The 15690-nt window shown below is 37.1% G+C and overlaps 1 protein-coding gene across 2 annotated transcripts in view; it reads right to left on the bottom strand.

Moving 5' to 3' along the window:
- Positions 1-15690, bottom strand: part of FOXP2 (forkhead box P2) — an 849049-nt gene that overhangs the window by 45141 nt on the left and 788218 nt on the right. For both annotated transcript variants that reach the window (XM_053926724.2, XM_071221693.1), the window contains 2 exons: positions 15456-15525; positions 14520-14683 (listed from right to left, as the gene is read on the bottom strand). In XM_053926724.2, coding sequence (XP_053782699.1) covers positions 14520-14683; positions 15456-15525 — 234 coding nt within the window. The remainder of the gene's footprint in view (positions 1-14519; positions 14684-15455; positions 15526-15690) is intronic.

Below are 15690 nucleotides of genomic sequence, written 5' to 3'. Positions count from 1 at the left end.
GATCTTACTTCATGAATTATAAGAAGAGGTGGGAGGAAAAGATAAGGGACTGTCAAGGAAACTTACCACATGTTTATGGAGTAACTAAAATGTATGAAATGGGAAATATTTTAATATTGTTTATTGTCTTATTTATAGTAACAATCAGGTATTACAAGAGGTAATGCAAACCGGTAAATGCATACATAGCACTATGAGGGACACAGAGAGCAATGATTATGTTACAGGCATTCTTTCCATTTGCATATATCCTATGTTATCTCATTTTTATCTGAGAAAAATGAGGAAAAATGTGAATCCTATTTAGTTATTAAGTGCTAAATCTAGGCATAGAACCCATAGCACATATACTACCGATAACAACTGGTTTTTCTGATTCTAGTTTCCAATGGCATCAATATAACTACCCTATTCCAAAATAATAACAAATACCATGACTTCATTTCAGGATGCATAAGCATGCTATTTAAATGGTTTATAAAGGAGATTCCAAGATGGCTGCAGAGTAGGTAGAAGATACACTAATCTGCTCCAGACCCCAAACTGAATTTACAGCAAAGTTAAAGAGCAATCAACCTGAATAATCAACTGAAGACAAGCTAAACTGAAACATTATAACCAAGGATTTACAGAAGAAGCCTCATAGAGACTGGTAAGAAAGGCAGAGACATGAAAGGGCTAGCCACCACAACCAGGTGCAGCGGGGACTGGAGGGATACCCCAGCTGCAAAACTCCCTCTCATCAGGAGTATGAGGTCTCAACCACATGCAGGAATCTCCAATCCAGAGCAACAGAGATGGGAAGAGGTACTCACATAGCATCTGGTGCTGAAACAGCAGTGGAGATTTAGTTTTTCTGGGAGACCCAGATGCCAACTTTTCAAGGACAAGCAGTTCTATTGTTACAGCTGGAGAGTTCAAGGTCTGGTCTGTGACTTCTGGCAAGCCCACTCTGCTGTATGCAGGGCCTATGAAGGGGTCTGATGGCTTCAGCTATCAGTGATTTTTGGAGCCCTCTTTTTCTGGGGAGGCTATTGGCGGAGACCCAGACAGTGACTAAACTGCATGACTCTGGAAAGAGGGCTAGTCTCCCCCACCTTGAGTGCACGGATGGCACCCGTCTCCCCACCTATTGAACCACTTGGCTGTAACCACTCTGCTGAGTTCAGCCAAGCAGGAGACCATAGTGCTGTGAGGAGCTGGGATTTTTGGACTCTGTCACCCATGGAAGCTTTGGTCTGGGAATCAGATGGCAGGGGGTTAGAGTGTGTGGGTATATTATAGTGGGAAAAGCCATTCCTATATCCCCAGTGAGTTCAGCCCATGTTACCCCAAGAAGGGGAAGAAGTGCCCACTCCCTTCCTACAGGTTGCCTGAAACTATTTGGATTAGCCCTGCCAAATCCCAGATACCCCCGCCCCACTGAGCTTAGGTCCACAGAAAGAAGGGAGAGTGGTTCAGAGCAGGGACATTCAAAGGGTGATTTCCTCAAAGGATATTGTCTAGGACTGGGACAAAGTGCTTAGCCCCCTCCTGCGGGCTCAGTCAGCATCAGCCCCAATGGGAGACTCTTTTGATATGTTCCCCTGAGACCAGAGTGGCCAACTTGTCTCCTACATATGGGATGACAGGTTGCACTCATCCTGAGCCTGCAGCAAGTCACTCCAAAGGATATTAGAGTTGGAGACCTTGGTAGAGACTGTGTTTTTTGGCTCTGGAGTAGAGGCCACCATCTCCTCATTGATCACCTGACTGTGTGTGCCCCAAGTAAAGAGCCCACTAGCCCTGTCCTCACAACCACATTTGTCTTGCTCTCACAACATATGGGTGGGGTTGTGGTTCAAAACCAGCCTGGGCCCACTCTAGTCTTTTTGGAATGCTCTAAAGGAAGATCAGAAAACCTTAGGGTGAAGCAGAGTAGGTGACAGGTACAGGTGGATCTCAGGGAGCCTCAGTCCTTTTACAGATCTGCCCCCAGCTGTAATCGGGAGGAAGCAGACCTTTATACAAAGTTTTGTCCCTTTCACACCCACCCAGATCCAATACACACAGTCACAAATAGTAAACAGCTCAATAGCACCAGACAGGTAGCCCAAGGCCAGTTACACACATCTGACAGGTAACTGAACCCCACCCAAGTGATCTCAGAAGCAACAAAACCAGTGGTGGACTGCAGACCACACTGGAGCTTGACCCAACTAACCACACAGCGGCATAGACCAAGGGGGATTCCAGCAGGCACCAAGCCCTGTTGGAAACTCTGCCTTTGGGAATAGCCCCTGCACAGCATCTCACACACGGTGATTGAGGTTTGCCCTTATAGTCAGCCAGCCTGAAGGGTTAACTTTACCCATGAGTGAGTCAAAAACATTCAAGGCTCAAGTACAACAGGAGAGTGCACATAACCTTCAAGAAACGTTCCTGGAACACAAATTTCAGGTGATATAGAAGACTGTGCTACTGATCCCAACAAGACGCCTGCATCATAAAGCCATCATAGCAAGTTTGGGACTCATTGCAGATCCACCTAATACACAGAGACAAAATGAGGAAACAAAAAATATTCCCCAAATGAAAGAACAAAATAAATCCCCAGAAAAATAATCAAATGAAATGGAAATGACCAAAATACCAGATGAAGAGTTTAAAACAATGGTGATAAGGATGCTGAAGAACTGTAGAAGAAAAATGGATGACCTCAGTAAGAATTTAAACAAAGGGATAATAAGCAATAAAATGGACATAGAAACCATAGAAAAGAACCAGTCAGAATTAAAGAGGACATTATCTGAAATAAAGTTAATGAATAGCAGGTTAGGTGAAGCACGGGATCAAATCAGCAGATAAGAGGACAAGATAACAATAAGCACCAAGCAGAGCATTAAAAAGAAGGGAATGAGAAATGAGGAAACTCTAAGAGACATCTGGGACAATATCAAGCATAACAATATCCACATCAGAGAGGTACCAGAAGAACTAGAGAGTGAGCAAGACATAGAAAACCTGTCTACAGAAATAATGGCTGAAAACATCCCTAACCATGTAAAAAAATAAAAGTCTCACAAGTTCAGAAAGCACAGAGAATGTCAATCAAGATGAACTCAAAGACATCCACTCCAAGTAACATCATAAGTAAAATGGCAAAGGTTAAAGACAAAGAGAGAATCTTAAAGGCAGCAAGGGAAGGACTGTTAGTTACCTACAGAAGAGTTCCCATAAGGCTCTCAGATTATCTCTCAACAGAAACACTTCAAGCAGAAGGGACTGGTATGATATATTCAAAGTGATGTAAAGTGAGAACCTGGAACCAACACTATTCTATCAAGCAAGATAAAATTAAAGTCAAAATAAAGAGGTTTGGAGACAAAAAATAGGCTAAAGGAGTTCATTAACACCAAACCACTATTGCAAGAAATGTTAAAGGGACTGCTAGAAGAAGAGGAAGAAGAAGAGGAAGAGGAAGAAGAAAAAGGAGGAGGAGGAGGAGGAGGAGAAGAAGGAGAAGGAGGAAGAGAAAGGAGAAGGAGGAGAAGGAGGAGAAGAAGGAGGAGGAGGAGGAAGAAGAAGAGGAGGAGGAGGAGGAGGAGGAGAAGAAGAATAATTATTATTATTATTAATTATTATTATTATTATTATTAGAAGAAGAAAAGAAGAAGAAAAGGAGAAGAAGGAGGAGGAGGAGAAGAAGAAGGAGGAGAAGAAGGAGGAGGAAGAGGAGGAGGAAAAGAAGAAGAGGAAGAAGGAGAGAGAGAGGCATAGAGAATAAAGTGGAAATAAATAAGTACCTAACTATAATGGTCTTAAATGTAAACAGATAAAGTAGTCCAATCAAAAAGCATAGGGTAGCTGAATGGATAAGAAAACATGACACATATATATACTGTCTACAAGAGACCCACCTCAGAACAAGAGAAACACACAGAATGAAATTGAAGAGGTGGAGAAAAATATTCCATGCAAATGGTAATGAAAAAAAAAAAAAAAGCTGGGGTAACAGTACTTGTATCTGACAAAATAGACTTCAAAACAAAGGCCATAACAAGAGACAAGAAAGGTTACTACAGAATACTAAAAATATCAGCTCAACAAGAGGATATAACTCTTGTAAACATATATATATATATATATATATATATATATATATATATATATATATATATATATACACAATACAGGATCCCCTGAAAAATAATCTTGGTGGACTTTAAGGGAGAGTGTCAGCAATATAGTTATAGTACAGGATTTTAACGCTCCACAGACATCAATAGATAGATCTTCCAGACTAAAAATTAACAAGGCAATTGTGACCTTAAATGACATCTTAGATTGGATAAACTTAATTGATATTTACAGAACACTTATCCTAAAGAAGCAGAACACACATTTTTCTCAAGTGCATATGGAACATTCTCAAAGATAGACCATGTGTTAGAACACAAGACAAATCTTGACAAATTCAGGAAGATAGAAATCATATCAAGCATGTTCTCAAATAACAATGACATGAAACTAGACATCAATGACAATAAAAAAACCCTCAAAGTCATTTAAACACATGAAGACTGAAAAACATGTACTAAACAATGAGTGGGTTAACAATGATATAAAGAAACAAATCAAGTATTGAATGGAAACAAATAAAGATAAGTACACAAAAAGCCAAAATCTATGAGAAGCAGTGAAAGCAATCATGAAAGTTCATAGCATTACAAGCCCAACATAAGAATCAAGAAATCAAAAATAAACAATCTAACCCTACACTTAAAAGAGCTAGCAAAAGTACAACAAAGTCCAGAGTAAGTAGAAAGAAGAGAATAATAAAGATTGGACTGAAAATAAAGCACATAGAGACTAAAACCACAATACAAAACATCAATGAGTGAGTTGGTTCTTTGGAAAGATAAACAAGATTGATGAAATTTTAGCCAGACTTATCAGGAAGAAAAGAGAGAAGGCCCAAATAAGTAAAATTAGAAATAAACCCTAGTACTCTTGGTGGGAATGCAAACTAGTGCAGTCACTATGGAAAACAGTATGGAATTTCCTCAGAAAACTAAAAATGGAACTGCCTTTTCACCTGGCAATTCCATTGCTGGGATTATATTCTATGAATCTTTAAACTCCAATTCAAAAGAACCTATGTACCCCAATGTTCACAGCAGCATAATTTACAATAGCCAAGTGTTGGAGGCAACCTAAGTTCCCATAAGTAAAAGAGTGGATAAAAAACTATGGTACATTTACCCAATGGAATACTATACAGCAGAGAGAAAAAAGGAGTGCCTACCCTTTGCAACAGCATGGATGGATCTGGAGAGCATTATGCTCAATGAAATAAGTCAGGTGGAGAAAGACAAATACCATATGATCTCACCTTTAAGCAGCACCTAATCAACAAAACAAACAAGCAAGCAAAATATAACCAGAGACATTGAAATAAAGAACAAAGTGACAATAACCAGAGAGGAGGGGGGAGAGGCATAATGGGGGAGAATAGGGGAAGGTTCATCAAGGAACATGTAAAAAAGACACATGGACAAAGCTAAAAAGTGGGTAGGATCAAGGGTGGGAGATGGGGATGGGTGGGGCGGGGCAGAGTGGAGGGAGGAAAATAGAGACAACTGTACTTGAACAACAATAAAATAATAATAAAGAAAAGAAATAAAAGAGAAGTAACAACTGAAACCATAAACATATGAAGGATTTCAAGGAAATACTATAGAAAACTATATGCCCAAAATTGGAAAATCTGGATGAAATGGATAAATTCCTAAATACATGCATTCTTTCAAAACTGAATCATTAAGAATAAAAAAATCTGAATAGACGAATTACAAATAATGAAATTGAAACTGTATTCAAATAACTCCCAGCAAACAAAAGTCTTGGACCAGATGGCTTCACAGGCAAATTTTACCAGATATTCAAAGAAGAAATAACACCTATCCTCATATTATTCCAAAAAATTCAAGCATAGGGAAGACTTCCAAGCTCTTTAATGAGGCCAGCATTATCCTAATTCCAAAACCAGATAAAGACCCTATAAAGAAAAAAAAATTATAGGCCAATATCTTTGATAAAAATAGATGCCAAAACCATCAACAAAATATTAGAAGCTTGGATCCAGCAATTTTCAAACAGATCATACATCATTATAAAATGGGATTTATTCCAAGGATGCAAGGTTGGTACAATACTTGCAAATCAAAAAACATGATATACCACATATATAAAATGGAGGAAAGAAAGCACAAGATAATAATACCAAGACACAGTAAAAGCATTAGATAAAATTCAGCACCTATTAATCATAAAAACTCTCAGCAAAGTGGGAATAGAGGGAACATACCTCAACATAATAAAGGCCATATATGACAAACCAATAGTCATCATAATATTCAGTGCACAAAAACTAAAAGAGTTTCCTTTAAAATCTCCACTCTTAGGTAACATTGTGCTGGATGTCCCAGCCATAGCAATCAAACAAAAGGAAAAAATAAAAGGCATCCAAACTGAAAAGGAGGAAGTAAAACTTTCATTACTCACAGAAGACATCGTATTTTACATAGAAAACCCTAAAGGCATCACCAAATAGCCACTAGAGTAGAGGCCACCATCTCCTCATTGATCACCTGACTGTGTGAGCCCCAAGCAAAGAGCCCACTAGCCCTGTCCTCACAACCACATTTGATAAATAAATAAATAAAAGCCACAAAGTAGCAAGATACAAAATTAATATTGAAAAGTTGGTGGCATTTCTATACAACGAAAGTAAAATATCAGAATGAGAAACAAAAAAAATCTCACTTAATATTACAACAAAAAAATAAGATACCTAAGAATAAATTTAACCAAGGAGGTGAAAGATACCTATATTTGGAAAAGTATAAGCCATTGAAGAAAGAAATCATGGAAGATACAATTAAGTGGAAGCATATACTGTATTTATGGATGGAAATAATTAACATCATTAAAATGCCATACTACCCAAAGCAATCTATCAATTTAATACAATTCCTATGAAAATCCTGTCATGTTTCACAGATCTAAAACAAACATTACAAAAATTTATATGGATCCAAAAAAGACCCCAAATAGCCTTAGCTATCTTGAGAATGAAAAACAAAGTCAGAAGTACCACAGTACCTGATATTAAACTATACTACATGGTTATTTTAAACAAAATAACCTGGTACTGGCATAAAAACAGGCATATAGATCAATGGGACAGAACAAAGAACCAAGAAATAAACTCATGCCTATGGGGTAAATTAATATTTATACAAAGGTATAGAATGGAGTAAAGATAGTCTCTTCAATAAATATTAGGAAAGTGGAAATGTAAATGCAAAAAAGTGAAACTAGACCACCCACTTATACCATATTCAAGAATAAACTAAAAATGGATAAAAGACTTCATTGTAATTTGTGAAACCATAAAAATCCTAAAATATAGGCAGCAAAAATTGAAAAATCTCTAGTAGTAATATTTTGCCAATATATATCCTAGGGAAAGGAAAAATAAACAAGTCTGACTACATCAAGCTGAAAAGCTTCTGCGCAGCAAAAGAAACCATTAACAAAATGAAAAGGAAGCTACTGTATGGGAGAACATATTTGCCAGTGATACATCTGATAAAGGGTTTGTTTCCACAGAACTTATACAACTCAAGACCAGGAAGACAAACAATTCAATTAACTAATGGGCAAAGGACCTGAATAGACACTTCTTCAGTAGGACATACAGATGGCCTACAGACATATGAAAATATGTTCAATGTCACTTATAATCACAGACATGCAATGAGACATGCCACAATGAAATATCACCTCACAACTGCCAGAATGGTTATCATCAATAAATCAACAAACAGCAAGTGTCTGCCAGGATGTGGAGAAAAGGGAACCCATGTGCACTATTGATGGGAATGCAGACTGTGCAGCCACTGCGGAAAAAAATATACAGTTTCTTCAAAAAAATTAAAAATGGAACTGTCTTTTGACCCACATTCTCACTTCTGGGAATTCACATGAAGGAAACTGATTTGAAAGAATATATGCACACCTATGTTCATTGCAACATTATTTTTAATAGTCAAGATCTGGAAATAGCCCAAGTGCCCAACTGTATAGATACATTTGGATGGATGGATAAAAAGCTATGGTACAGTTACACAATGGAATACTATGCAGCCAGACAAAAATGGAAATCTTACCTTTTGTGACAGCATATATGAACCTTGGTATATTAAGTCAGTCACTGAAAGACAAATGCCTTATGATATTACCGATGTGTGGCATCTAATGAACAAAATAAACTGACAAAGAAAATAAAACCAGAGGCATGGACATATGGAACAGACTGACAGGTGTGGGAGAAAGGTGGGGGACTGGATGAAAGAAGGTGAAGGGATTAGCTAAAAAACATATATCCATAACACATAGACACAGACAATAGTGTTGTGATTGCCAGAAGGAAAATGGGGTGGAGAGTAGGTGGAGGTGGGTTAAGGGGAGGAAAATGGGGATGGAAAGAGACTTTGCTTAGGGCCGTGGGCACATAATACAGTGAGTAGATGAGGTTTTATTGAGTTCTACACTTGAAACTTGTAGGATTTTGCAAACTCACATCACCCTAATAAATATAATTTAAAAATAAGTAAATGGTCTATAAAATTATTTCACTTATGTTTAATTTTCAAAGTATTTGAAGTATATTCAATTATATGCTGCCAAATTTTGATTGAAATAATTAGATCATATTTTTCCTTTGCCTCATAATGTGCATAAGATGCTTAACCTTCTTTAAGTACAAGTATATAAAAACTATGTAGATGAAAATACAAAATACTGAAATGACATTCTATCAACAATATTTGAAATCTTATATAAAAAAGTTAATGATTCAAAATCAATGTCAACTCAGTATGGTGCATGATAATTTAACATTTGATTATAATTTATAAATATAAATTTATATATTATATAAATTATGTAAATTTATATAAATTAGGAAAGGACAAGATTTGGTCTTCCTCTAATTTTTATCTTTTTTGAAAACTCCAACAAGCTACACTAACGCATGTATGCATAAACTATGAACATTTTAATACTATAGAGCCATCCTGGCAATAAATCAGGCATTGAATACATAATTTTTGTATATTGTTTCACTTTTTAATTTAAATTATATTTTATTATTTGTTATTACAGTTATCCCAATTATTTTTCCCTTTTACCCTTCTACCCATACCACCCTGCACTCCTGAAGGCAATCCTGTTGTCCTAATCCATGCATCATACCTATATATTCTATGGCTACTATATTATTTATGCTGTACTTAACATCCCCTGACTATTCTATAACAACCAATTTGTACTTCCTAATCCCTTCACCATTTTTGCCCATCTCTGCAATCCCCCTGCCATCTGGCCACCATCAAAACATCTTCTGTATCTATGATAGTTTCTGTTCTGCTTGTTTGTTTATTTTGTTTTTTAGACTCAATTATTGATAGTTATATATTTATTGACGATTTATTGTTATATTTTTATCTTCTTAGCAAAAACCATTTAACATTTCATATACTACTTTTTTGGTGGTGATGAACTTTACCTTTTTCTCATCTGGGAAGCTCTTTATCTATTCTTTGACTCTAACTTATAGGTTTGCTGCACAGAGTAATCTTGGTTGTAGGTACTTGCTCTTCATCACTTTGACTATTTCTTGCCAATACCTTCTAGCCTGCAAAAGTTCTTTTGAGGAATCAGCTAAAAGCTTTATGGAGCTCTCTTGAAGGTAACTAGATGCTTCTCTCTTGCTGCTTTTAAAAGTCTCCCTTTAACATAATAAATAGAAAAAAAAAGGAAACAAAATATAACCAGAGACATTGAAGTTAAGAACAATCTAACAATGGGCAGGTGGGAGTGGGGAGGGGACAGTGAGGAGATGGGATTACAGGAACTACTATAAAGGACACATGGACCAAATCAAGGGGGAGGGTGGAAGTGGGGGAGGGAGGGGGGTTCAGCTGGGGTGGGATGGAGGGACGGGGAGAAAGGGCACACAACTGTAATTGAATAGCAATACAAAATTAAAATTAAAAAAAAAGTCTCCCTTTGTGTTTAACCTTTAGCATTTTAATTATGGCGTATCTTGGTGTGGGCCTCCTTGGGTTCATCTTCTTTGGAAATTTCTGTGCTTCCTGGACTTGTATGCCTATTTTCTTCACCTACTTAGGGAATTTTCTGTCATTTTTTAAAATAAGTTTTCAATGTCTTGCTCTCTCCTCCTTCCAGCACCCTCCGTAATGCAAATGTTTGTAGAATTCAAGTTGTCCCAGAGGCTCCTTACATTATCCTCATTTTTTTTTAAATTCTTTTTTCTTCCTGTTTGATTGGGTGTTTTTTGCTAGGTTATATTCCAAATCACTGATTTGATTCTTGACTTCATCCACTCTACAGCTGAATCCCTGTAAACTGTTCTTCATCTCAGTTAGTGGACCCTTTGTTTCTGACTGGTTCTTTTTTATAGTTTCCATGTCCTTTTTTAATGTTGTTGAAGTTCTCTATGAGTTTATCTACTCTTCCCTAAGTTCATTTGGTATCCTTATAACCAGTGTTTTGAACTCTACATGTAGTAGAGTGTTTGTTTCCATTGGGTTTAGTTCTTTTTCAGGAGTTTTGTTATGTTCTTTCATTTGGGAATTAATTCTTTGTCTCCTCATTTTTGCAGTCTTCCTGTATTTATGTCTGTGTATTAGGTAGAGCTGCTATGTTCCCTGGCTTGGTAGAGTGGCCTAGTGTAGTAGGTGTCCTGGAGGGTCCATTAGCACATCCTCCCCTATCACCCAAGCTGGGCACTTGAAGTGTGCCCACCATGTGGACTGTGTACACCCTCCTCTTGTAGTTCAGCCCTGACTGTTGTTGTCAAGTCAATGAGAAGGATTTACCCTCTCATTGGAGGTCAATCAGCTGCAGGGACCTGATGAGACCACTGACCACCAACCTCTGATCACTGTGGAGGATTAGCTGTGCAAGGGCCGCTTCCACAGAGCAGAACTTACTTCAGCAGGGCTCTGGTGCCCATTGGATCCATCCCCTGAGTGTATCAGTTGTGGATGTCATTGGGTGGTTGTGCTCTGACATGGTCTGTGGCTGTACACTGGGTTCACAGACTCTGGGGCCTCCCAGGAGGTGTAGGCCAAGGTCAGCCTCCACTTGTGTTCTATCCGGATGAACCAACATAAGCTACAAAGAAATCTGCAGGTGACTGCCACTTGTGTTAGACTTGAAGGTGTCCAAGCAAGGCCGGGATGTGAACCAAGGCTAGCTGCTGCCAATGTCAGGCCTGGGGCCACTTAGTGAGAGGTACAGGGATCGCTGAGTCTGGATGCTGCTTATTTGAACGAATTTAAGAAAATCTGAAGCATGAAGCAAGACAAGCCATTCATAAGAACAAGCCACTGGGAACAGCTTGGGTAGGCCTTGAATATTGGGTGGGGCAGAGCCTGAGAGAATCACCAGGGTAGGGCAAGCAGTGTGAATCCAGGTTGATGGAGTCTACAATATTGCGCTTGCCTCCTGGCTCTGTAGGGAAAGGGCTCTGAAAAGGAACAATGGCCTTTGTCAGCACTTCTGTCTAGAGAAAGCTGCCCCCAAGCTATTGCCCTGATGTTAGACTCTTCAGTTCCTCCCCATATGCCTCTGATGCCTTTCAAGCTGCTGCCTTGATGCTGTAGCTCAGCAGTAGTTTTTTCAAGTAAGCCCATGTGTTGGCTCTTAAGAGGAACTGCCTGGGACTCCAGAAGTTTTTGTCTTCCTCAATTTTTACGGCCAGAAGATACGGAGAATTATCTTACTGGCACTGGAACTATGGGAAAGGGGTACTTTTGTTGGGCTGCAACCCCTCACTCTGGAGATATCCCTCTCAATTTTTATCTACCACATGTGGATGCGGTACCTGCCCATTCTGTATCTCTGCCCCTCCTACCAGTCTTGATGTGGTTTCTTCTTTAATCACATAGTTGCAGGATTTCCATTCAGCTTGATTTCAAGTGTTTATGAATAATGGTTGCCCTGTAGTTCAGTTGTAATTTTCATGTGGTTGTGCAAGGGGTGTGCTGTGTTCACCTATGATGCCACCATGACCAAAGTCCAAGAAACATCTTATCAGAGAACATTTGTAGCTCTTTCACAAACCCTCAGAATGAGTTATTTGAGTTGTTGAATATACACAACATCCCTTGCATAGGGGTCCATGTAATATCTCTTAGAGTTTAGCTTAGCAAAAGTAATTTTTCCCATTTATCAGCAATGAAAAACTTTTTAAAGGAATGTATAAGCTCGGAATATACAATGTATTCTAGATATTTTATCCCTGATGGTTATACATAAATTTTCTTCTCCATCATTGCCGTTCTGAATGAGTCTGGCAAATATCATTCTGAATATCACATGGTCAGTCACTTGAGGGGCCCACATGCTGCCGCAGTAACTACCATCACTGGCTGTCCCATCCAGTTCCTAGTCAGGATAAGGAACTGACATGAGTAAGTAACTGCTCCTCCCCGCTGAGTCCACTGCATGCCCACTTCCGACAGTCCTGCACATTGCCCATGCCTGTGCCCTCGCCAGTGAGTTCCTCAGAGTTTATGTATTGTTTTAAACATAATATTTTTTCTCTGAGATATTCTACAATTATACTATAGCTAAATTAGTAAAATGAAAAACTTAAAATAGTAATTGCCAAATGAAAAAAATACTACAAACCTAGCAATGCTATAATTTAGCCTAATATTATTTCAGGATCTAAAAATATAATGTTAATAATCTATTTTATTGAATCACTAATTTTATTTTAATATTAATGCATTTAAAATACCTTCCTACATATCTCTATATGTGGCCTATAACATCTATATGCTGCATATTAACAACAGGGAGTTGCATCAACAGCTTAAATACTTTTATTATGAATGTCTTTCATTTCTCTGAAATAGTTGTTTTTTTTAAGGGGGAAAACAGTCTCAACTCTTATTTGCCTTTAAAGTTTTATTGTTTTAGCATTTTATACATGGAGCAAGCTTTAGCATACTCAGGAGAACTGCTGAAAGTAAAAGGCCTCCAGCTACCCACTGCCTGGCTGATAGGATAAAGCAGGACTATAAAAACTTTTGTCTGATTGCTCACTTTCCTTGTTGTAGAGTACTGCTACTCTCAAGAGCATATATTCATGTTCTTTCTACTTCAAGTTTTATTACTTCTTTTGTATTATTTAATACATCTAAAGACACTTCCAAAAGACAAATTTTTCCATTTTGAAAAGTCATAGTATGAAACCTGATGAAACACATTATTGTTCACAGTGTTTTGTTTTGTTTTGTTTTTTAAGTGATAGAGTAAAAGAGCTATAAAGCAATTAGGTGCATGATCTTCAGGACATTACTATGACAAGTAGAATAATTATTTTTTAAGTCAACAAAAATAATATTCTATGAACAGTCAAATGAAAGTAGGCACATATAAAAGCCACATTTCTCTTTCAGGTCTTTGACTAGATATTTAATTCAAAATAGGGGAAAATATAAAAATAAGGAAAGTAATATATTTACCTCAATGACTTGAAACTGGAAATATATGATGTTTATTACTAGGAAGTATGTGTAGACATACGTTATAATTCAATCTAACAACTGAGTAGTGTGTATATTTCATTATTCAGATTCTAATTTTTTCCCCTAAATTCTAGGTTCTCCCAGGGTCAGTACTTTTTAGTAAACAAGAAACTGATATGCTTGGCCTATGAATAAGCCCAGGCATTTTATAAAGCATTATACACATTTCTGAAATTCACAGTACATCAATTTTTAATATATCCACTCTCTCAGCTCCATTGCAAAGATGGTAGGGGAAAGATTTCAGAGTAATTAATGATATAGTTAGCTGCTAAATATTAATATGAATTGTAGTCTTGCATAAAATATAACATATAAACCTTAACAATACAGACACACCAGTAATTAAAGTTGAATATCTAATTAAACTAATTTATAAGATAGGCAAAAAGTTACACTTTTCTGTTTCTATGTAAACTGTGGGTAACAGTTAAGCTTTGCATTTTATGGTTTATAAAAATGGGCAATATCTTGACTACAGTTCATAAATGGCTAAGAGACCTGTGATAGTAGTAAAACATATGCCAACTTACTCATCATAAATACTCTTACTGCACCATACAAACTAAACTGTGATAATGACCTGTAAGATATCTCAGTCATCTCAGACATTATACGCAAGAAAATGTTAGTAGTATTAAGAATTTGTGGAGAACTGTTATTACAGTAATTATAGGACATTGGAGAGATTCTAAAAGATGCCTTAAATTTGATTTTGATACATATTTTCATATCATTAACATGGTGCAATTAAACTCCACTTAAACTTGTATTTTTTACTTATACATCATTTGAAACTTCAGAAGAATACTAAATTTCGTTGAGTCTGTTAACTACACTTACATATGTGGCTGAGGTGAGCAACCTGGACTGCTGTTCCCATTGCTGTCAATGTGATCCAAGGAGCCATTGAGATCTTCATGGACTGCCTGTAGTAGGCCACTGGATGCATTATTGATCAGTCCAGGGTTACTGAGCAAAGGTAAACTGCTCTCTGCCAAGGCAGCCTAGTGAAATAAAGAGGGTGCAAAACAACCTTTGAAGTGCCCTTTAAAATATTTTTTAAAACATAAATCTTCTTTTAATGGATTTAAATCGTAATGTAGATACTTTAAAATAATTTAAATAAAGTGTATGGGAAGGACAAAGATTTCTAATTGGCAATTCGTGGCAGAGATACCAAGGAAATTAAGTATGATGTAAAAATATAGAGAAATAGGTCTCCCAGAAAACATTTTTTACTCATGTTTCAGCCTTCCCCATAATGAAATACTGAATCCTCACGTGTAGTGAGAAACTCCGAGATAATACATGCAGTTGTTCTGCTTTTTAAAAATGACCAGAACTTAACTCAAAATAAAGAAGTCCTGACATTTGCCTCCTCTGCATAAAAATTATATATTATAATTAAACTTTAAAGTTTTTGCCACAAGCACCATGTTCCCCAACACTATGATGTGAAATCATTTATGACAGCCTGGATAAATATTAATGCATAGCCACATGCATTTGCAAAGCTCCTATCAATCTAGCATTTGCAGGAAAAACGAGTGTTCCAGATTTTGCCACAGGGTGTCCTTCTTGCTTCTTCACATCAAAAGTATCTTGAATTGGAATCAGTGCTTTCTATAGTACTAGGTACCACAATTTACTTAGATTATAAACCATCTACTAAGAATGATCACAACCGCACCTAAATCTAAATCCATGACCAAAAAATTTTTTTTAAAAAGCAAAAACATTCAAATGATAATAGAAAGGTGCATTTAATGATTTTACCTGCAAACTGGCATTAAGAGCTGCTCCATAGCCTAAACTGGTAGGTATATTTTTTACTAATGTTGGACTTCTAAAATAAAAAAAGAAGATAATTTATAAGTCAAAATAGAAAACATCTAGATACCAATACTCTTAGTGAAAAAATACATTCTGGCTTGTTTTCTTACACTCCTAGTTCGGAGTGGATGGATCTAAGGCCAAAGAAATAAGGTGATAGAATATATAATTCTCCTTA

The sequence above is a fragment of the Desmodus rotundus genome, chromosome 6, assembly GCF_022682495.2.
Source record: "Desmodus rotundus isolate HL8 chromosome 6, HLdesRot8A.1, whole genome shotgun sequence".
Lineage (NCBI taxonomy): Eukaryota > Metazoa > Chordata > Mammalia > Chiroptera > Phyllostomidae > Desmodus > Desmodus rotundus.
Note: the sequence above shows the minus strand (reverse complement) of the source record. Positions and strands in the feature narration are given on the sequence as shown.